The 22,011-nt window shown below is 51.0% G+C and overlaps 1 protein-coding gene across 1 annotated transcript in view; it reads right to left on the bottom strand.

The window, feature by feature from the left end:
• Nucleotides 1–12,913: 12,913 nt before the first annotated feature.
• The window catches only part of Umodl1 (uromodulin like 1), a 57,580-nt gene continuing 48,482 nt past the window's right edge, over nucleotides 12,914–22,011 (bottom strand). The window contains exons 20-22 of the mRNA XM_028885074.2: nucleotides 21,090–21,168; nucleotides 14,693–14,904; nucleotides 12,914–13,810 (exon numbers count right to left, since the gene is read on the bottom strand). Coding sequence (XP_028740907.2) covers nucleotides 14,717–14,904; nucleotides 21,090–21,168 — 267 coding nt within the window. The 3' untranslated portion in view covers nucleotides 12,914–13,810; nucleotides 14,693–14,716. The remainder of the gene's footprint in view (nucleotides 13,811–14,692; nucleotides 14,905–21,089; nucleotides 21,169–22,011) is intronic.

The raw sequence follows: 22,011 nt of genomic DNA, 5'->3' as shown, positions 1-22,011 counted from the left end.
ACACAAACAACTATATAAAAGAAGGGCGAAGACCATGGAGCAACAGGTGAGGCTGGAAGGCTCTTACCTGCCCAGGTGAGGAGGCGGAAGGGCACCTGCAGGTGGCTGGCCACAAGCTACCGATGCCACAGGGCACAACATTGGAAACCAGCAGGGAAACAACCAAAGCACGGAACAGAACCACTCGAGATCCCAGAGCAGAGAGCAAGACTTTTGTTTATAGTGAGCTCCCTCGAGTTTACCTCAATGAAAGAATTACTCGCAACTCAATTGACCAAAATAAAGGGGGGAGATAAACTATAAGATAAGGAAAATCAACCATGAGATAGAGATTTCAGCCCAATCACCCCCAAAAGGACCTTTGGTGTCCGAGGGCTACATTTCAAAAGCGGAGCATTAAAAGGACAGAAAAAAAAAGGAGGGCCCAAATGGACTGGGTCCAGTTTACTCAGAGGCCATGGCAGGCAGAAGACACTGCAGGATGGCAGGGGCGAAGTCATCACAATGCCAAGTCAGTCCCCGATACCCCAAAACAGAGCTTCAAAACTGCACGAGGGAGCTGGGCGTGTGACATACACCTTTAGTCTCAGCACCCAGAAGGCAGAGGCAGGTGGATCTCTGTGAGTTCCAGGCCAGCCTGGTCCATAGAGATGGCTCAAGGCTGGCCGTATGTATGTAGTGTGAGACTCTGTCTGCTCTCTCCACCCCCAGAACGCATCAAGGAAAGGCTGGCAGATGTATAAGGAGGTGCCAACAAGTCAGGGCTAGAGGCGGAGCTCTCAGTGTTTGAGGGGTGCAGTTGTGTGACCTGGTTCAAGCACACAATGGGGACAGGTATTGAAGTGTCCTGTCGTACCCGTAGTCATTTAGATTGAAAGTGTTTATGACAGACTCCTATGCTGAAACCTATATCCTTAGCTGGTGACCAGCCGCCTCAAAACCTCTGTCATTATGACCTCTCCTACCATGATGGATCATACCTTCAAACTCAGAGCCAAAAATGAACCCTTCCTTCCTTATTTCCATCAGCCTTCCTGCCCCCATGGAAGCAAGACAAGTGATTAACAAAGAAGTTACAGATCTAGGTCTACCAAAAAGAACCCAGATGTCTTACATCTGGACGGTGAGAAAGATGCTTGTCAGCTAGCCGGACCCCACTCCTGGTACCGATCTTCTATGCTAGTTTTATTGCTGTTAGGACCAAATATCTGGTAGGAACAACCGAATGGGAGATATTTATTTTAGCTCATGATCTCGGAGGCTCCGGCCACAGTCCTGGTTCTGTTGTTCTTCTCAAATGGTAAGACAGGATGTCACAGTGGATTGAGCGTGGAGGAGGAGGGCGTCTCAGTACATGTTGTGTAGGAAACAGAAAGAGTGAAGAAAGGACTGAGGACCAGTGACTTATTTCCCCCAACTAGGTCCTAACTCCTAAGGATTATAGACTGTCCTAAAACAGCGCCACCATCTGGAGGACAAAACATTCACCACCGAAGATGGTGAGGGACATTTCACATCCAAATGATACTGGTACAAAGTTTGAAAACAATCAGAGTTGGAAATTTAAGTATTCCTGCCTCAGTGACTGATAGACAAGCATAGAGAAATTACTAAGACATTCCTTCATACTCAAGAACAAAGTAATAGCCAGTGTGAACCACGCCACCTGCGCTATTTACGGGCAATCCTCCCCACTACGCCATTTCTGCTTTGGGGCTCTACAGTATTGTGAGCAATTGTCAAACCATAGTTGAATTGGAAATGCAAGAGTCTCTCTCTCTCTCTCTCTCTCTCTCTCTCTCTCTCTCTCTCTCTCACACACACACACACACACACACACACATACACACACACATTCTTGCAATGATTCTGTGTAGTTTAATTGGCAACACAAATTTATGATAGAAGTATCTCTTATTTATAAATTACACATGTTGTTTAGTAATAAGTAGAGTGGGGGGCGTGGCTAGAGAGATGGCTGAGAGGTCAAGGGTACTTGCTGCACTTCCAGAGGACCAGAATGTGGGTCCCAGCATCGCTCCAGGGACTGCAGCACTCTATCCCCTTGACCATGGCCCAGCAAGCTCATCTTGGGAAGGCGAAGACAATTGTGTGTTTCCTCAAACCCCTCCCCTGAATTTGGCTGTAGCATCCTGGCTCCCTCCATTCCATGTGATTCTAGGCTCTCAGCCATGACGTGACAGGGCTCTGGGTTAAACAGAGGGCTTGGGCCAGCCCTGTTACTCTGACCTATCTGGGCCTTGAGAATAGGGACAGCAGAGTGACCTCGTTAGACGGTTGGAAGGATTAAATGGGAGGGGAAGGGGAAGGGCTGTCATGGGGCTGATGATGACCCACAGGGTACATGGAGCTGAGTCCTCGATGCCAGCGTCTGGGAGGCCAAGGGCCTCTTCCCAATGTAGCATCAGCAGAGGAGTGTCCCCAGAACCTGACACTGTGCATTGTTCCCAGGGGCAGCAGCTCATGGCCCTGTGCCGGCCAGCGGGGCTGGTGTTTCTGCATTCGCCTTTGTCCTCCAGCAATGAGCTGAGAGCCATCTTAGGGTGTGGCCTCTTCACAGAGTGGTCACGGGGACCCCTGTCCTCCACTGTGTTGGGACTTCGGGTACTTGGAACTCACCAGCGGGTGCAGATGGGCACCACGCTCACTGCCTTCCATGCCTGCCTGCAGCCTCCCCAGGATCTGCACCAGAGAGCGGGCATGGGTAGCCCAGAAGCCACAGCTGTCGCCAGGGACCAGAGGCTGGACACAGGTAAGGGGCAGCTTGTCTTCACAAAACAGCTGTGAGGGCAAAGGAGGCTAAAAAGCAGGGCCAGTACACACCACCGGCACTCCCACACACCCCATCTGGACAGACTTCCTCCTTCCCCTTCCAGTTCCTGCCAGGGCAGTGACCCACAGTCCTCTCTGGGTCAAAGGTATGAACCTCAATGTCCAGAAAAACCGTAGATTAAGCCTGAGGCCGGCAGGACAGACTTGGGGAAAAGTTGGTTGTGGGGAGATATTGCCATAGGCTGTCTCGGGCTTCCTTTTCATCCTGCCCTAAGGCAGATCTGGTGGATGTGAGGAATGAGTTCAGGGTCTCCAAGAGGAAGAGGCTGGGGGCTGCCTCTGAGTGGAACTGGGTCAGGAGACTCCTCGGCAGGAGGCTGGGGCCCTGGGAAAGAGGGAGGTTTGCCTGGAGTTACCATTTGGAAAGGGGACACCTGGGTTATATTTAGGGGGTCATCCAAAGTTTCAGGACAGGGTTTGTGTGTACTCACGGACCTCATGCAGTTTGCTGTCACCCAGAGTTACGGTGAGACCCACTATCGGCCCCCCTGCAGCCTTGCCAAGGGCTTAGAAGTCGGCTGCAGAGAGGAGGGTACCCCTTCTGTGTTCTGTCATCACTGTGCTCCGGGGGCCTCACGATAAGCAGCTTGTGAGAGAAACCTTAAGTCATTATTACCCAAAATGCAAAGGGTACTGTCTTAGTTAGGGTTTCTATTGCTGTGATAAAACACCATGACCAAAAAGCAAGTTGGGAAGGAAAGGGTTTATTTGGCTTATACTTCAGCATTGCTGTTCATCACTGAAGGAAGGCAGGACAGGAATTCAAGCAGGGCAGGATCCTGGAGGCAGGAGCTGATGCAGAGGCCATGGAGGGGTGCTGCTGACTGGTTTGCTCCTCATGGCTTGTCCAGCCTGCTTTCTCATAGAACCCAGGGCCACCAGCCTAGGGATAGAACCACCCACCATGGACTGCCCGCCCCCCCCCATCGATCACTAAGTAAGAAAATGTCTTATAGTTGGATCTCAAGAGGCATTTCCTCAGCTGAGGCTCCTCCCTCTGAGGACCGTAGCTTGTGTGAAGTTGGCACACCAAACCACCCAGTACTGGCACCTGTGGGATATCACAGGTGTGTAGGCTCAGGGGTCCCCAGTGTCTGGGTCGGTGTGGATGAAAGAAGGTCTGACAAACAGAGCAGGACCTGGCCAGACCCCCAGATACATCCATCCCTGATGACCAGTCATGGAAAGCTCTGACACCAGAATGTAGAACTCCCTGGCTGCCCCCGGAAATACCTTCCCTTCCTGTATCCCACGGCCCATTTCCTGATGCTCCCTGGCAGATCTGGGCCCATGGGCTGGCTTCATGTGCCTAGTGCTTCCTATTCTGTACCAAAGTCCTTGAGGATGGGAATATGAGTTTTGTTCTTTATTTCCCATTGATGGCTGCCTTTACACTCTGGTAAAACAACAACAACCAGAGAGCCTGTAGGATGCATACAATGATTTCCACAGGAACTCGAGTTCCACAGAGAACTATGGGCGTGGTCAAGCTTCAGCTGGCCTCTGCTGGCAAATGTCCTTGTGTGAGGCTGTGGTGGCCTCTGCTGGGACTCGGGGTCCTGGTCCTTTTCTGTACTAGTTACTGTCAGGTGACCCCACAGAAAAGCCCTTGTGGCCTCTTTGTTTAAGGTTGACACCAGTGACTCCATCTTGACTTTCACATCTTGACCTTCCTGGCATAACCTTCCTCTCAGAGCTAGGCTCTGCCCACAGTGCCCTCTAGAGCTGAGTCCCTAGGAGCCAGAGAGCAGCATCCAGCTCTTGTCCTTTGTAGGCCTTACAGTCCACTCCCTGAGGCAGCAAGGATCCACTTTGGGGTTTGAAATCTGCAAATAGGATTAAGGTCTTGCTCAGAGCATCATGGGAGAGAGGTAATTGCCTTACAGTTTCCTCATTACTTTATGGACATGGGTCCTTGCTCAGGATAATTCTGGTTTATCAAACCAGAAACTCCTCCCTACCCCACCTATAAACACACACACACACACACACAAAGCTGTGAAGGGCTGGGGTCAAGTGCATGTGCACTTAAGAAGACACAGAGTCTTCTTAAGAGCAGCCTTGCATCATGATGCATGTCCTGTCCACTCCACAAATAAGCAGGCCTGGTGGCCTTTTGCCAACATTCCCAGAGTCAGAGCAGCATTCCACCCATGAAGACTGGGAGGGGCTCCTCCTACCGGCTGGCCCAGGAAAAGCTGTGCCCCTGCTTGTAGACTCTGTGGTCCTTTACTGATGCCTTCCAGAGAGTGGAGAGGAGCCATCCCCTGGGACTTTCCTGGGTAGTTTCTCTCGTGCCCAGCCCCCACTCTGGTCCCTAGTGCTCATCTGGGGGCTATCTCACTACCAGGAGAACCAGCAGGCTGGTCCCTGCTTGGCTTGGATCCCCTGGATACTGGTCTCCCAATGCCCTGCCATGAAACTTTCTGGGCTCGATTGATTGAAATTAAAAATGTCCCACAAGAATAAGGCTGTGAGTGCTAATTTTCCATAAAACATCCTTTCTGGGGTAGCAGGTTGAGGGTCCCTTATCCACAAGGCTTGGGAATGCTTACATAATGATAATAATAATTCATCTCAGGGTCAAGACCCAAGTCTAAACGTGAAGTTCATGTGTGTGCCATGCCTTACCCACACACCCCAAAAGGAAGTTATGCATTGTTTTTTAATGCACCTATGTTTCACGGCAGGTCAGTCACTGCATGAAGTCAGGTATGAAACTTTCTACATGGTGTGTGACGTCAACACACACACACACACACACACACACACACACACACACACACACACACACACAGTGGGGAAACATGGATTTCAGGTCCAGGTGTTTGGGTTAGAGATGCTTGGGCTGTACCAACTCCAGCCCATAGGATCACAGAGATGATGCGAAGGCTCCGGTCGCTCGCCACCATGCTCCCTGGGGATATCTGGGCATGGCAGGTTCGCTGTCCCGCTTAAGGCTCTGGGCAGAATCTCCCATCACAGGGCTGGGAAGGCTCAGACCCAGCTTCCCACCTGGATAAGGCCACGGCCTGCAACCCAGCCTGCTTTTCTGAGTGTCTCCTCAAACCTGTTCTGCTGAAGCTGGCGTGGACAAGGATTCTGGACACAGCCGATTAGTAACTGTAAGGACAGCTGTAGGTGTTGGTTCTGATCATGTGGGTCTGTGTGCTGGACTAGTTTCCCACCGAATGCTCTAGACAGGAACGTATCCTTTTCCCTCCTGGACTGTATTGGCTTTTACGGCCCTTTTCGGTTTTTGTTTCTCATATTGCAAGATCCAGAGGGAAGACCTGGATTCACTGGGCTCTGCATTCATTCACCTCAACCTTGACACCAACCTGAAAATGCAGACATCCAAGCAGGGCTTGGGCAGACTTGGAGAAGGAAGCTTGGACTCCTACCCAGTCCATGCTAGTCAAAAGCTCTACCTGAAGTCAAGTCTGGGTACCAGTGGCTACAATTTACAGTCATCGCTAGGGCTTCAGATCTTGTGTAATGGGGGGACAGATGCCATTCTATGAGGACCAGAGATTCCAGCCCCCAAGACTGTAAAGGTTTTCAGTCTGGTCCATTTACCACAGCTCCATCTCCCAGGTAGCATATGGACCTCCCTCTTGTCCACCTGAGGCTTTTGGCCCAGTGTTTAGTTACCATGGTTACCAATGTGCTTGCTTTAGCTGGTCTGATGGCAATTTCTGCTGTTCTAAAGAGAATATTTATGAATGCTTCTAGAGAATCGCAGTGCAGAATATGATCTCCTATCACACACCTCTGTCTCCTCTCACGGCCACTTACAGTCTCTGCACCACTGAGAGACCCCGAGCTAACATCTCTTTGTTCAGCTCTGCCCAGTCTGGGTCGGGACAATGTTCTCACCCAGAAGGGAAACCGGAGCTGGGAGCTGGGAGGTCGGCACACGCAGCCACATCCCTGAGCGCTGGGATGGAGAGCCTCGGCTCCCTGTCCTTGCTGACCACATGTTCTTGGTGTGGCAAAGGGGACACGGGGTGGGGCCACTCAGACCCTACACACTTCACAGAACTCATCCTCAGGAACCCTGGGATATGAGGCGTAAGCTCCTAGAGTGTCTCACTGTGGCCGTTCTGGAGAAAGAGGAACCACGGCAGGGAGACACACACACACACAATACTGTCAGACCGTTTGAGACACTGGATCTCCAAAAACTAAAATTTCCCCCAGAGTCTCGTCTCCCAGGAAGAGGTTTCACACAGTTCCCACAACTTGTCGGAAAGACTAGAGGCCAGACAATGATGGGTCCATGGTGGTGGGACTACACCTTGAACCAGACTGCTTAGCTATGCATACCGCCTACCCTTTATTTAAACCTGAACCTCGTGTGAGTTCCCCAAAGACAGACTTGGGCACTTATTTCTTCCCAATTTGGCCCCACTGGACACTCCTCAGCTTTCAGCTTCTCATTATTATCTGTCTCTTTAACTGGTATATTGAGGACAAACGGCGAAACTTAATTTATTGTGGCTGCCAGGGCCCGGGCTTTGACTCTAATTACTGTGGTCACATCGCCATGTGATGAGCATTAATTTGTCCACCTGGGCCCAGGTGACGCCACTAGCAGGTAGGATTATGGGCTCACCTGGTTCTGCATGTCTGAGCTCTGGGTCAGGCTCTATATTTTTGATCATTGCGGCCTGGGATCTGAGAAGCCAAGGACGGATGACTGACCCCCAGTGACAACCCTGGATTCTAAGGCTTGAGTAGCCTTTACTGGGGGACACCCCCTGCCCCCCAGTATTATCATATACAGAGACCAGGCCCACCGCCAGTCATGGACAGCCAGGCCAGTGTCTTCCTCTCTGCCCAGTGTCACAGAGAGTCGGGGTTCCTTCGGGGTGAGTGATAGCTTAAATGTACATCACGTGTAATGTGGCGCTGCCTGGCACGTGGTGAAAGAACAGTAGATAGTGACATGGAAAATCCTGCCTGTAGGGCTGAGAGATGGCCAGGTCAGTGAAGAGCTCGAGGACCTGAGTCTCATCTCCAGGACCTAGGTAAAAAGCCAGGCCCAGAGGGGAGGGAGCGATTGCGGACCACTGGTACCAGAAACCTAGTTCCGTGCAGGAGCTGCCAAGCCGGCAGAGAACGGAGATGTTCCCTATGGGAGTCATGGCCCTCTTTTGGGAGGAGCTTGGGGAGAATTCAGAAAGGAGCTGGGTAAGCCGAGAGGTGGGCTGTGTCAAGCAGACGCCAGGCTGATGAGAAGGAAGGGTGGACTGGTATGCAGGAACCTGGACAGGGCCTTGGGAGTCTGCCTTATCTATGGGATGTGCAGACTCCAGACTGGGACAGCTCACGGCAGGCTTGTTGGGAGGACATGGAGTACCCTGAAAAACCACTGGTACTTCAGAAGGGAAACTAGCCTTTGCTCGGGTCATGGCCACGGAGGTAGAGGTGCTCTCTGAACTTGAGAGACATCTGCCGTGGAGCCTAGGGACAAGCCGCACAGTGGACTCCTGTGTTTAATGTGTCTGTGATGTCTGCAAGAGCCAGGCATCACAGGGCTCCCCTCCCATGGCCTCTGGCCCCTGCCTGCCCCACGTGCTTGATCCTAGCTTACACTGAACTCCTTCTTGTGGCTTTAGTTGTGCTGAGTCAAACGGTACCAGGAAGAGCAAAGGGAACTCAAACAGAACCAGGATGTTTACTAGGACCTGGGAGCCGCCTGTGTACAGAGACATCATGGGCTCAGGCCCTTGCCTAGCATTCACAGGGCCCTTACGTTCCAGCCCTGGATCCCACATACACACCAACAAAACCAGCAGGAAAACAACAGACTCCTTAGGTTTCCGCAGCCCTTCTGTACCTGAGTGGGGCAGCTGAGGCGCTTCACAAAACAAATGGAATAAATTAAATTTGTAAACTCTGTTTAAAATGTCTGAGGGAAATTTAATTAGCAGGATTGATGGCGAGGTTTACCCGGCTGGGAGTTGGTCAAACATGAATCAGGGGCCCCTTCAAACATGATTTGAAAATTCCCAGATGTATGCTAAATAAATAAATAAGATTCCTAAGTTGAATTTGCTTAAGGAATTACCTTTGAAAACTAATCTTGACGGAGTCTATATTATATATTCTTTTCAGAGGAAGTTGGTTATTTTTGTGTGGGGTGTGTGTGTGTGTGTGTGTGTGTGTGTGTGTGTGTGTGTGTGTATGTGTGTATGTGTGTGTGTATGTGTGCTCAGCAGCTTCCTGGGAGAAAAAAAATTGTACTTGATGGATAATGGTCAACACTAGGCAGGTGGCCAGAGCCAGGAAACCAGGGAACCAAAGGCCAGGTAGAGCTGGGATGGCGACTTTGATCCTGCAACCCCTTCCTTTCCAAGCCCCATCTCCTACACTGGGCACCAGCAAGACTTGATTTGGCTACAGGTGTGAGGTGAGAAAGCACCTGGCAGAGAAGACCTGCAGGCTTGGAGGGCATTGTTCATCTCTGTTCCAGGCCCACACCTGCCTGGGAACCTTCCAGAGAGGAACTGAAATCTCGGTGACAGCTCAAAGTACCCTGGCTGTTGCTCCACGGAGGACCCACGTGGGTTGGTTTCACAGACACCATTCCGATAAGTGAACATCTGCGACAGAGAGAAGGGATGGAGCAGGTCCAGTGGACCGGCACAGAGGGGAGCCCACGGTTGCCCTTGTGAAACTCAATTAGTAACAGTGCCCACTGTGGAGGAAGAGAAGCGTGAGCCATTCCCTGGATCTGACTTCCGCAACAGCAGCCCAGCTCCTTAGGGAAGCTGGATGCCATTAGAAATTGGATTCAGCGCCAAGAAACGCCATGGGCTGCTGGGGATGGGGATCGATGCAGTAGTTCAATAGACAGGAAGGGAAAAGATACAGAAATGAGGCCTCCCCGGGGAGAAGCCAGCCAGGCCCTGCAAGGTTAACTAGTTTATGGGTACCCCGAGAAAGGGAAGTGGCCACTTCCTCCCCAGAGGCAGCTCCAGACCTCAGCATGGGAACATTGTGAGCCAGAGGTTACGCTGCCAGCTGCTGTGGTGACATCCTCAGTCACAGCTCCAGCACTGGCTCCTGCCCTGGCTGCCCATGTGCTTGTCCAAGGTTCCCAGGGCAGCACCTGAAAGTCCCGGAGGTAGAAGGCCCAGCAGGCGTAGGCTCTAACAGTTTGCCCAGAGACATCTTAGTTTGCACTGGGTGGGAGAGTCCACTTATCTGCTCCGGCCTGATTCATAACCGGTAGTATCCACCTTTCTTTCCTCTAAGCTCCTGGAAGGGAGAGGGTCCAGGGAGAATGGGAGGTCCCAGGGTAGCTATCCAAGCCCACTCTGCTCATCTGCTCTGTATGTGGGGGTCTTACTGGTCCCGCCACTGCACTGAGCAGCCATGACTTCACATGGCAGACCAAGAGCATGGCAACCAAGAGCCATTGTGGCCAGGGCTGGATTGGAGGCCCCACGATGTACCTGACACAAAGATCGAGGAATCCGTCGTGCCCAACCGTCTTTTCTTCCTAGAAATGGAAAGGGAGGAAAGAAGGGGACTGTTTTCTCTAGGAAAGTGGATGGCAGTGTTCCCTCCCCACACGTTCCATGCCCCACTTCCTGTAACTCGGCGGGCTGAAGAGAACTGAAGGGTCCTACTCTCAAAGACTAGCGTCACCACTAAGGCCCCGTGCCAACAGACACAGACCTGTGGAAAAACTTCAAGTTGATCTTTGCCTAAGGGCAGGAGGCAAACAAACAAACGAGAAGCCAGAGCTGTGTTTGCAGCAGAAACACAAGGGTTTGCCCGGCCCTGGGTGCAGACTTGGCTCAGGGCTCCATCTAGTGGTGAGGATGGAGAGCTGCAGCTTGGGCCGGGCACTGAGGCAGAGCTCTGAAGTTCTCCTTGAGATCATCTCGTCTCCATCAGGCCCTCCACCTCCATCAGACTTTCTCCTCCAACAGCCCTTCTTCCCTCACGCCCTCTACCACAAACAGACCCCTTCCATTAGACCTTGACCTCCACCAGATCTTTACTGTGTATCATGAGACCCTGTGTTGGGAAGATCAGGGCCAAGGTGAGAACTTCCCATGGGCCCACACAGAACCACAGCAGGTAAAGGATGACCACTTTGGGGAGCCCCACCACCATCTAGACATCTCAGGTATATCCAGAAACCCACAAGGTCTTCCTCCCCTGTACCCCAGGAGGCAGAGAGGGAGGCAGGCTTGACAACGGATCAGTTAGTTCCAATGGTTTTGACAGCAGATAGGGTTGATTCCTATTCTGTGTCCTCAACACACTCTATAGAACTTGACTAACTGATGCCCGTGTCCTCAGCTCTAAAGTGAGAGCCTCACCCATGGGGGCCCTGGGGAGTGCTGAGTGAGAAAATGCCTGCCATCTCCCTCCACCAACAAGAGACCGGACTGCTTGCCTGTGCACTAGGGTCTCCAGAGCCTTGAAGTTTGACCTCTCAGCTGGGAGTGACATCTGTGACAGGGACATTCTATTTCAATGCTGTTTGGCTTGAATCCCTTTAACTGGGACACCCAAAAAGAATGTGTTTGAAGGGAGCATCTATAAGAAATGTGAGCACACATGAGCCCCTCCCCCTCCCAGGATTCCCTGGCTTGATTGAATGCACTGTTCATGGGGAGTTTCTTCAAATGGGCTGTGAATATGAACAGCAAGGATTCTGTCCCATACTTCTTGTCTTCCTGACATCCACATAAGAACATAGATGCAACAAAAATTCCTAGGTTATAAGGAGGGAGGGAGGGAGGGAGGGAGGGAGGGATGCGTGGATAAGTGGATCAATAGATGAGTAGTGGGGTGGGAAAGAGAGGAGGGAGTGGGTGGATGGGATGAAAAGTGAGGAGGGCATGGGTAGATGGGTAGATGGATAGATTTGTGAGTGTGCAGATGGATCAATAGGTAGCTAGATCAATGAATTGATTGATAAGTGGTTGAGTAGATGAATCAATGGATTGATGGATAGGTTAGAAGGTAAGTAGGTGGGATGAAAGGATGGATGGATGGATGGATGGAACTGATGGATGTAGCGAGTAGCTGTTCCAGCTTTGACCTTGAAGCACTGCCCCTAGTGAGGCGGCAGGTAACTGCCACACATGCCTATGACCTGCCCCTGGAGCATGGCCAAGACGAAACCTTTTAAGACCCGAGATGCGTCAGTGCCAGCTCTCTCGGCTCCTCATGACCCTGGATACTGGATTGCAGACCAAGTCAGAGTTCTCCAGAGAGTCATGCTGGACTGAACCTCACCTCTCCCGGATCCTGTAACTGACCCTTTATTGATTGTAAGTTACCCTGAAATAAACCTCTTTTAATTACCAGATAAACTACATGGAATTGCCTCATTAATTGCCACTGTAGATGGATGGGATAGATGGCTTAGGGTGTGGTGGTTGAGGATATGGGTGGATGTGTGAAAAAGTGGATGAAAAGATGGATTGGTGGATGGGTGAGTAGATGGATGGATAGATGAATGGGTAGTTGGATGGGTGGGTGGGTGGACCAGATCAGGGAAATATATATCACATGTGCCTCGGTTCCATTTTCTATTGATCTAAGTATCTCCCTCCTCAACACAACTGTGTACTGCATGAAGACTGGGCACTTCTGTCCTCTTACCGTCTTCTCTGAATCCCTGAGCTCAGGGTCTGGTGCACTGTGACTGTTCAGGAAGCATTCACCCAAGAAAAGACCAAAGAGTGAGAGTGAGGAGGAGGCCGAGCTTTCCCTGCTACAGGAGCACAGACAACAGCACACGACCTACTAACTGCAGGAAAACCGTGAAATGTGAGAGAACTTCAAACTCCAAGGAGCTGCCTGCTCCTGGGCTCAGTAACCAGGGTTTCTGATCTTACGTATTTTTTCTCAAGAACAGTCAGTGAAAAGTGATGAGATGAAGTCGGAACTGATGGATGAGACCTGGGGAGCCCCAGCACCTCCCTGGAGCGTCCGGCACGGAACCAACTGGCCCTTGGAGGTACTAAGGGAAACTGTCACGTGAACTGCACCACACAGAGGGAGGCAACACAGCCAGCCAGACTTCAGTGCAGGAGAAATTTATTGCTTGAAACACAGATTCCCGTTCGTCATTCTTACTCCAAGAATATGCATTAAATCAAAAGACCCATTCCCCTAAATATTCTGTGTGACAATCACACACACAACAGAATTAAGCATACCAATGAAAAGCTAAGACCCCGTTGTAATTCTAATCTCACGATTGCCTTAGGTGTGAGCTAGCTAACCATTCTGGTCTTTCAAATCATCAAAGTAGAGGACCTGTTAGAATCGCACATACCTTCCCCCACCCCTCCCCTGCCTTATTGTGGTGTAGTGGGTAAACTGCCCCTTCCCCTTTCTGGGATTACATGAAAAATGGCCATGGATGTGCCGTGGAAGAGTAGAGCATACACATCACGTGTCTATCACTCAGTAGAAAGCTTCCCGTATTCATCTAGGACGTCTTGAGTCACCGAGTAAGTGAAAGCCACATGCTGATAAGCAGAGCAGAGTTAGAGTGTTTGCGTGCGGACCGTGACACAGCGGAGAATGTAGCAGGTAGATCCGTTCATGAAAGAACATCACAGGCACTGTCCAGTGTCTGCGAAGATGTGATGTGTTATGTAATTGTCGGTGAGCGAGAGTCACAAAGGCAGCCTGAGTGTCGAAGCTGGGAAGGCTGTGCCGGTAGCTTGGGTGGTGGAGGAGCCATGTTGGGTTTGAGGGCGAAGGCCGCTCCAGCACTCTGCCCACATATTCAGCAGACCTGTCTCGGGCCTGGTGGGTGTTGTTCCGCAGCTCCAGCCTCTTGGGGGCAGACAGAGGTTGCTGTCGTCTTGGGGTCTCATCTCCAAGGGCCACAGAGCGCCCAGAGTGCCACAGTACTGCCCAGAGTGGAATCCTGCCCGTGCTTGGTGAATGAATCACTTACAGTGCCCTGTGTGGGGAAGGAGGTCACAGGGTCAGTCTCCAGGTAGGAAAGGAGCCCTGCATCATCAGGCTCCACAGCCGTAGATCCACCAACCGTGGAGCGGCATTCTTTTAAAAATGTGTCTCTGGGTCCAGTGAGATGGTTCAGTGGGGAAAGGAACTTGGCACCCAAAGCCTGAAGGCTGAGATCAATCCCTGGGACCCACAGGGTGGAAGGAGAAAACCAAACTGTAAGTTGTCCTCTGACCTCTCCTACACACCGCTCAAACAAATAAATTAAGACAAAAATTAAGTTGTCTGCTCCAAACATCACCAAACAACAGTGTGGTGACTGAATAGCATTTGCACCGTCTGAGCTCTCTTAGCTGATGGAGAGGTGGTTTGAAGCTATAGCGGGATGTGTGTGGACTACGTAAAGATACTGCTCTCTGTGGGAGCAAACTATACTCCCCCCGCCCCCCCCCCAAAAAAAATACCAGTGTGACTGACAGGCTGAACGTCCTCACTGCCAGAAGGGCTGTGAGTTTAATGCTGGCCAGAGCACTGTGGTGATCCAGTGGATGCATTGCACTCCCAGGACATGAAGGACTGTCCCAGTGAACACAAGGCCTTGGTGGATGAGGCTGGGAACCATCCCCGGCCAAGATGTAGGGTGGGTACCAGGATCCCTGCACTACCTCTGGCTTCCCCGAGACCACGGTGTAAATGGCAGAACTCTTGGCTGATCTGCAAATGGTCCCTGCTCCCTCTCTGACTGCTCTCAGTCGCTTTTGGGAGGGAGAAGTTTGTCAGTTAGGGATCACAGAGTTCCACCCCTTGCCAAGGGGCCACTCTGTCATCTCCACAGGCGACAGAGGCAGGGTGTCGCCTCGGACACGCTGGCTCTTACCCATCTCCCGATCAGCTGGGACTCCTACTGAGAGAACACTTGGTAGCTGAAGTCATCGGTCTGGATTCTGAGGCTGTATTGCCCCTTCATTCTCTGGTAACGCACGATCAGAAGGGCTGCCGCCCCAGCCACCACTGTAACCGCAGCCACCGCAATGATGATGATGTAACCAGTCCCCAGGCCTGGCTTTGTACCTTCAGGTTCACCTGCGGCTGGAGATAGGCGCGGGGTAAGAGAGGTGCCCAAGTCAGGGGAAGCACGTGTCTGTGCCTGGCGCCTGGCCCAGCAACTGTAAAACTGGTGGGAGGCAAAGGCTGTGCTTAGATTGGCGGGAGGGGCTGGATCTGGGGTGCTCAGACACTGCTTCTGAGCAGCGCACTCCAAATTTAATCTGAGGCCCCTCACAGCAAAACACTGCGTGTACCTGTGGGTCAGCAAGGGAGGCCGGCGGGGGGGGGAGGGGTCCTCACCCCGTGAGAGCAGCTCAGCCCGCAAGTGTGCAAAGAGAAGCTTCTGCCTGCAGGTAGGCCCCCTCACTGCTGGAGAACCAGCCAGCTCCTCATGGGGAGACACAGCTGGGCCTGTGTACCACCTACATCAGACAGTGGGACCCACCCAAGGCCAGAGCAGCAGCCAAAAGTCCAGGAGCGGAGCCTCCAAAAAATGGAGAAAAAAAATTCTCTAATGAGTGCTCGTACAGCATGTTCATGGCCGTGCTGCTTATAATAGGTGTAATGTGGACACGCCCCCAATGTTTGTCTGTCAACATGTGAATGAATGGGCCAGTTGTGATCAAGCCACACAATGGAGTTTTTTGTTTGATTTTTTTTTCCTATTTAGTTGGTTTTTGAGATGCAGTCTCACACTGTAGCATGAGCTGGCCTGGAATTCACTACGAAGCCTTAGTCTCAGCAATCCTCCTGCCTCAGCCTTCTATGTGGTAGGACGATGGGTATGAGCCCCACTATGTGCAGTTTATACAATGGAATATTATCAAGCCACAAAAAGGAACAGAGCTCTGGTGCCACATGCCGCCAAGGAGACAGTGTGTAAGGGCTCACAAAGGATCATGGGTAGTGAGACCCATTCACAAGAACTCTCTAGAACAGGCAAACCGGAGACAGAGAGAAGACTGATAGTTCCGGGTCCTAGGGAAGAGGCAGCTGTGGGAAAGGGAGGAGGCTGTTAAAGGGTCCAGACTTGCTTTGGGGTGTGGATGTTCATTCACACCACAGAGATGAAGAGGCTGATCGCTGGGCCACACAGCACCCGATTCTCTTCCAGAGGGCTGCCTAATGCTAGGTGGAACATGTTCTCCATCTTTAAATGTCCATACTGTCAGGGTTGGGAGAGATGGCTCGGGGTAAGAGTCCTTGCTGTGCAGGCATGAGGACCTCAATTTGAATTCCCAGAACCCACACAAAGGCTACAGACTCAGTAAATCCCAGTGCTGTGGGCATGGAGGCAGGAGGATGCCTGGGGGTGGCTGCGCTCACAGCTCTAGGATAAGGGAGCCACCTTGCCTCAAAAGACGAAGGTGGAGAGCAAAGGAACAGGACACCAATGTCCCTTCTGGAGTCACACACACACACACACACACACACACACACACCCCTCACATTGTAGGAAAAAGATTGGAATCACCAACCAGCCCCTGGCCTGCACTCCAGTGGCCAGGGCCCGTAAGTGCTTTGAGCATTAGTGTGACACATTGTCAAGAGCATCTACAGCAGAGATCAGGGATGGACCTCAGCCATGCTCATCCCCCATCCCCTCTACCTCCAGTATCCTGAAAAGTCTGGTTAGGAAGAGCCTGAGTAGTCTGCATGACTCAAATCCCATTTCCCATCCCCGTGGGACTTGTAGGGCACCACAGTGAACACGATGCTGTCTTCTAGGATGTAGACCAAAGGGAGCACAGTTGCCCCCACAGTGGTCCTGGGTTTCCCTCTTGGCCACCTAGACAAAAGCTTTCAACCAGACAACCTTGTTTGAGGTGGGGGTACTCCCCAGTAACCACAACTGTGAAACTTCCCCAAGAGCATGGGTCCTCACGCCTGGTCAGGCACCTTCCCAGGAACACAGAAGAGCTGGCACCAGAATCCAGCCCCCAAGGGCTCTTCCTTCCAGGAAGGGGTTCTTCCCAGCACAATGGGGGTACCTGCATTGAGGATGCTGAAGCAGAGGCAGGAGACTGGCGCTGTTGGCACTAAGAAACAGACACTGTGTGACAGTCCAGACTGTCAGCCCTTGAGAGCATGGAGCCCCTGTCCTGATCCTGTCTGTCCCGTCTGGTCCTGCATCATGTCACTAACTCAGCAGCTCAGAGTGGGGCCTGCAGGCCAGGCTGTTCCCTGCCTGGGTTCACAATAAGTCTGAAATGGAGAGCAAGCTCCAGAAATGCTTGTACAATTGGACACACAGTGTTCCCTGGGACGGGGCCTCTGTCTGTCCGTGTGAGACTCCGAATATCACAGTGTGACTTGTGTGGGTCTTGCCCTCAGACCCTGTCTCTCCAGGAAGCAGTTTAAGTGAGGAGACACTGAGCACATAGAAGATGTGACCACGGAGTGGAAAGTGAAGACAGCCAGCAAGTCCCCGGCACACACGTGACAAACCCACACTGGCTCTCCCACCCGGCACATGTGTAGTTCTCAAATAGAAATAAATCCCTCTCAACACACACATGGTCCCACACACAGCAGAAGCAAGGCCTCCCAGCACACATATGACCCACACACAGCAGAAGCAAGGCCTCCCAGCACACACATGACCCACACACAGCAGAAACAAGTTCTCCCAGCACACATATGACCCACACACAGCAGAAGCAAGGCCTCCCAGCACACATATGACCCACACACAGCAGAAGCAAGTTCTCCCAGTACACATATGACCCACACACAGCAGAAACAAGGCCTCCTAGCACACATATGACCCACACACAGCAGAAGCAAGGCCTCCCAGCACACATATGACCCACACACAGCAGAAGCAAGTTCTCCCAGTACACATATGACCCACACACAGCAGAAGCAAGGCCTCCTAGCACACATATGACCCACACACAACAGAAGCAAGGCCTCCTGGTACTTAGAATCCCAGCTCATATACTCTAGAAGTACGCAGCAGCCTCAGTAACCATCCTGGACATTCGCACATCCCCCAGTCATCTCACACTACCCACATCTTTGCTCAGCAACACAAAATAAGCAGGTTGAATAGTTGACTAGTGAGGCGGTAGCCACAGGAGATTCCCAAACAGGGTTAAAAACAGGCAGCACGTATTCAGGATGAAGGAAGACTGAGTTTCCCTATCATCATCAACACGTGAAAATATGTGTGCAAGTTTGTCCCAGGAAAAGACACACCCAATCCCAAATCCAAGAGCTGCAGGACTCATGGAAACAGGGCCACTGTAGGGGTACTAGTGATGAGGCCACACTGGAGGGGTTGGGCCCCTCACACAGTGGGACTAGTGTTCTTACAAGATGGCTGCAGTGGGATGTAGCTGGGCTACATATAGCAATCTGGAGAACCCCAAAATGGGCCACAGCCCGCGGGACCTGGAAGAGGCTGGCAGGATGCGTGGCTGCAGGTCTCAGAGGAGCAGGTCCTGCCCACACCCCCATCTCAGACTTCCGTCTCTTGGAACTGTGAGAGACTACAACTCTGTGGTTCTAAGTCACCCAGCCCACGGTGTTCTGTCACCACAGCTCAGGCTACTTATGCGCATGTGGGCTGGAGTGGTGGTATTGGTGTTGGAGGAGCCCTTTCCACAGACGTGGCCCTGACCCTTCGACAAAGACAAAAAAAAGAGGGTTATGAGCAGTCTGGCTCTGCCTCTGAGGCCCAGTTCACCACCGTTCAGCTCCAGCCATGTGAACGCATACAATCTCCCAGATCGTAAGGCGAATTTCATGCTTCCCTGCAGGGGAAGTGATAGTAACAGTGGGGATAGAGGCCAGAGCCTGAAGAAACATGTCTGCTGACCTGTCCCCGCAGGTTCCCACAGCACTTCAGCTAACACCACCCCTACAACAGAGCAGCCCATACCAATTGCAGGTGCCATGTGTTGAGAGTGATTTTGATGCCCATTTGTTTGAGAACATTGTGGAAATAAAAACAAGACAACAAGAAAGTGTGGTGAGCAGGAGGACCATTGAGCTTTGGTGACAGATCAGTCACACCCTTGTGCAAAGCTCTCTGTACTGGCCTAGTGTAGATCTCTGCTTGGTATAAATGGCAACAACCAACTTTTACCCAGAAGTGACCGTAGGCCATACTCTGTCTGAAGTAGGAAATAATATCACCATTTCACAAGGGGAGAATGAGGAATGAGAGGTGGTGTGCCCAACATTCCAAAAGTATTATCATCAGCCCAATTTTAAATTTAGGGAACCTCACCAATTAGGGACTGTCAAAGGACCTGTATTTCACACCCAATACAACCCTGGGGTCTAGGCATGGAAATTTGCTGTAGCTACAGCCTTACAAAGGAAAACCAGCATTCCTGACACATAGTGGATGGAGGAAGAGAGGGATGTCTGTCTGTCTGTCTATCTATCTATCTGTATACATGTATGGTGAACAGGCAGTAGATATACTGATGAATAGATAATTAATGGGTAGATGGATAGATGAATGCGTGGATAGATGGATTAGTGAAGATAAAATGCATTCATGGAAGGCATATAGATGGATACATAGATGAATGATAAATGGATGAAGGCTGGATGGATCAATGGAAGATAGATGATGAACAGAGGGTGCACGGATGGATAGATGGTGATGGACAGAGTCAATAATATTGCAAATACCACACAGCTCATGCATCAGCTCTGATCAAACTCTGGTCTACTAACTCCAAGTCCAGTACCTCTCACACTCTATTGACATTTCCCCAACATCTATGAATGAATGGAGAGGTTCCATTTCTATTAATGAGAACATGTGATATACTTATGCTCTTTCCTCTTGGAGCCCCAGGTTGACCAGTTATCTACAGCAATCTAAGAGGATAATGAGTGGAGAAAATGCATGCAGCTCTAGAAACTATACAAGCAGTTACCTGAGGACCCCCCTGCACCTAGGTCTCAGAACACAGATCATCAATCATTTATGACCCCCACCTGGGTCTAGAACCATCTGAGTTAGTGAACTAGGGGTGTGCCTTGGCAACTGTGCCTAAGGCTTTATTCTCACAATGCTTGGATGAAAAGCAACAGTTGAGAAACTCCAGCCGGCACCTGCCTGCTGATTCCCTTGTCCTCTTACCTGGAACCCAGCTTCTACCCTGAGCCTGCATCTCAGCTCCCACCCTGAGCCTGAATCCCAGGAGCTGTTATGCAGGGAAATACAGAGAGGCACAAGACCATCCAGGTTAGGAGGGAAAACTAACAAAAAGAAAAGCAGCCAGGACTAGGCTGAGCAACAGGAAAAGCTTGGATCTCAATCTGGCACAAAGATGAGATGGCGAAGGAGACAAGGAAGAGGAAAGTGGCCAGGGATGGCACTGGGTGGCCCTTGAGGAGTGTTCCCTTGAGTTGTCAGGGCTTTCTTCCCCCTCTCACTGGCCAGAGCTTACCTCCTCAGCCACACTCAGCTGCCAAGGAGGTTGGGAGCTATGGTTTTTACTCCAGTAAACCTGAAAATTCTTACTATAGAGAAGAGACAGAAGTGGAGACATCTAGAAACTTCTGTCTTAGTACCCAAAGCATGCAGATTCTCTATTTTTTCAAATAATTAGATCATATGGGGGGGGGGAGAAACATGTTTGGAAAGTTGATTCTGAAAATACATGAATATAATCACCTGGTAGGCATTTATACTCAGGAGGGAATGAAGTGTGCTTTTTGTTTATCTTCTGAATTAAACAGCTTTTTCATGTGGTTGTGTAATTATACATGTGTGCACACATGTATACACATGCCCTCTCTCTCTCTGTGTCTCACACACACACACAGACACACGTATATACACACACACACACACACACACACACACACACACACTGTGGCTGTCTATTCACAGCGTGGGTTCTTCTTTGTATCCACTTGACATTTACTCAGGGTCAAAGACCTTCTTGGCTTTCTAGAACTCAGGTCATAGGAGCCCATAAACTCAGTGCTCTGGACCCCTGGAAGCTGGGACTCTTCCCCACAGCGTGACCACAGAATTAGATTCCACTGCTCAGGGTGGCCAAGAGGAACAAATCCTATCCAATATGTGACAATCTTAACCCACGAAAGCACACAAGACTCTTGAGGAAGATTTTAGCCACTGTTGTGAGTCCTTTAGAAAAATCTCTAAAGCCCCATATTTCAAACAGGCGCTTTTCACACTGGCGCTTTACAGATGGGATCGTTTCTTTGCCTTTGAAACCCAGAGGACTCACCTGCAGACCGACGGAGGGGCCCCCAGGACATCTGGTGCTCGTCTTCACTGCTTCTCAGCAACCGGAAGTCATTGCAGCTCTGTTTTTGACAAGAGAAACTTCACAGTTGTCCTGTGGTGCTTACTGGGCATAAACTCGTTGTCTAGAATATTCCTCTTCTGACCCTGACCTCTAGAACAGCGTTATTGAGCAATTGGATGGGTAAATCTAGACGGGGGTGTGGGAGCAGGGTAGCCCTAGCAGTGAACTCTGGTGGGACATGACCTGCCTTAGTTAGGGTTTCTATTGCTGTGACGAAATGCCACAGGCAAAAGCAGCTTGTGGAGGATTTATTTGCTTTACATACACGAGTCACAGTCTACTGAAAGAAATCAAGAAGAAGGCAGGAGCTGAAGAGAGGCCATGAAGGAAAGCTCCCTATTGGCTTGCTCCCACGGCTTGCTGGCCTGCTTTCTTATACAATCCAGACCACTGGCCCCGGTGGGCTGGGCCCTCCCACATCAATCACTAATCAAGCAAAAGCCCTACAGAGTTGCATACAAGCAGTCTGATGGAGGCATTTTCCTCTTCTAAGTAACTCTAGTCTTTGTCAAGTTGACAAAAACAAACCAAAGCACCGCCCAAAGCAGAAGAGGCATGGAGTGGGGTACGCTGGGGTATGCATAGGGGAAGATGGAGGGAACATCCCTCCCTAGGACCATGCCTCAAACACTCAACCCCGACACAACCTTTTGTATCCTCCAAAGTTTCAACCAGACCTTCACTCCCCCGGATACTTTTGCCTTTCAAAATCACTGTGTGACTCAATGGTATGGTGCAATTTGCTCCCTATATACCCAATATCCACCATGGTCTTCCAAAAAAATGCTGGCATCCCGACCCCCGCCTTCTAACTCCGATTGTCTTAGTAAGGGTTTCTATT

The sequence above is a fragment of the Peromyscus leucopus genome, chromosome 16_21 (assembly GCF_004664715.2).
Source record: "Peromyscus leucopus breed LL Stock chromosome 16_21, UCI_PerLeu_2.1, whole genome shotgun sequence".
In the NCBI taxonomy this organism is placed as follows: domain Eukaryota; kingdom Metazoa; phylum Chordata; class Mammalia; order Rodentia; family Cricetidae; genus Peromyscus; species Peromyscus leucopus.
The sequence above is the reverse complement of the archived record's forward strand: the minus strand, read 5'-3'. Positions and strand labels throughout refer to the sequence as shown.